The following is a 321-nucleotide window of genomic DNA, read 5'->3' on the forward strand; positions in this document are numbered from 1 at the left end:
GAATTGCATGCTTCTCTCAGCCATCCTAATACCTTGGAAAGATTGGCCATTCTTGCTGAGGGTCCTGGATAAATTGTAATTGGCGCTTGCTGTGGGGGTGATATCATACGCAGGCTCTGCTCTAAAGAGGTTTTTGATGGCTGTTTCTTCAGTGGATTTCGATCTGGGTCACTCATGATAGGTCAGTTTAAGTTTCAGCACAACCTGAAATGAAAGGATTATTATATGAGAACAAAGTCAAAATCATAAATTTGCATAAAATGAAAGGTCCAATCATAACAATAGTGGTATCAACTGTTTCCTCTAACCCTTTACTGTCCA

The 321-nt window shown here is 39.9% G+C and overlaps 1 protein-coding gene across 1 annotated transcript in view; it reads right to left on the minus strand.

Annotated features, from left to right (window-relative positions):
* Positions 1-321, minus strand: part of LOC119592663 — a gene marked incomplete in the record, with an annotated part of 12,577 nt that overhangs the window by 9,594 nt on the left and 2,662 nt on the right. The window contains 1 exon segment of the mRNA XM_037941576.1: positions 33-204. Within this exon segment, the coding sequence (XP_037797504.1) occupies positions 33-176 (144 nt within the window).

The sequence above is a fragment of the Penaeus monodon genome, chromosome 30, assembly GCF_015228065.2.
Source record: "Penaeus monodon isolate SGIC_2016 chromosome 30, NSTDA_Pmon_1, whole genome shotgun sequence".
Lineage (NCBI taxonomy): Eukaryota > Metazoa > Arthropoda > Malacostraca > Decapoda > Penaeidae > Penaeus > Penaeus monodon.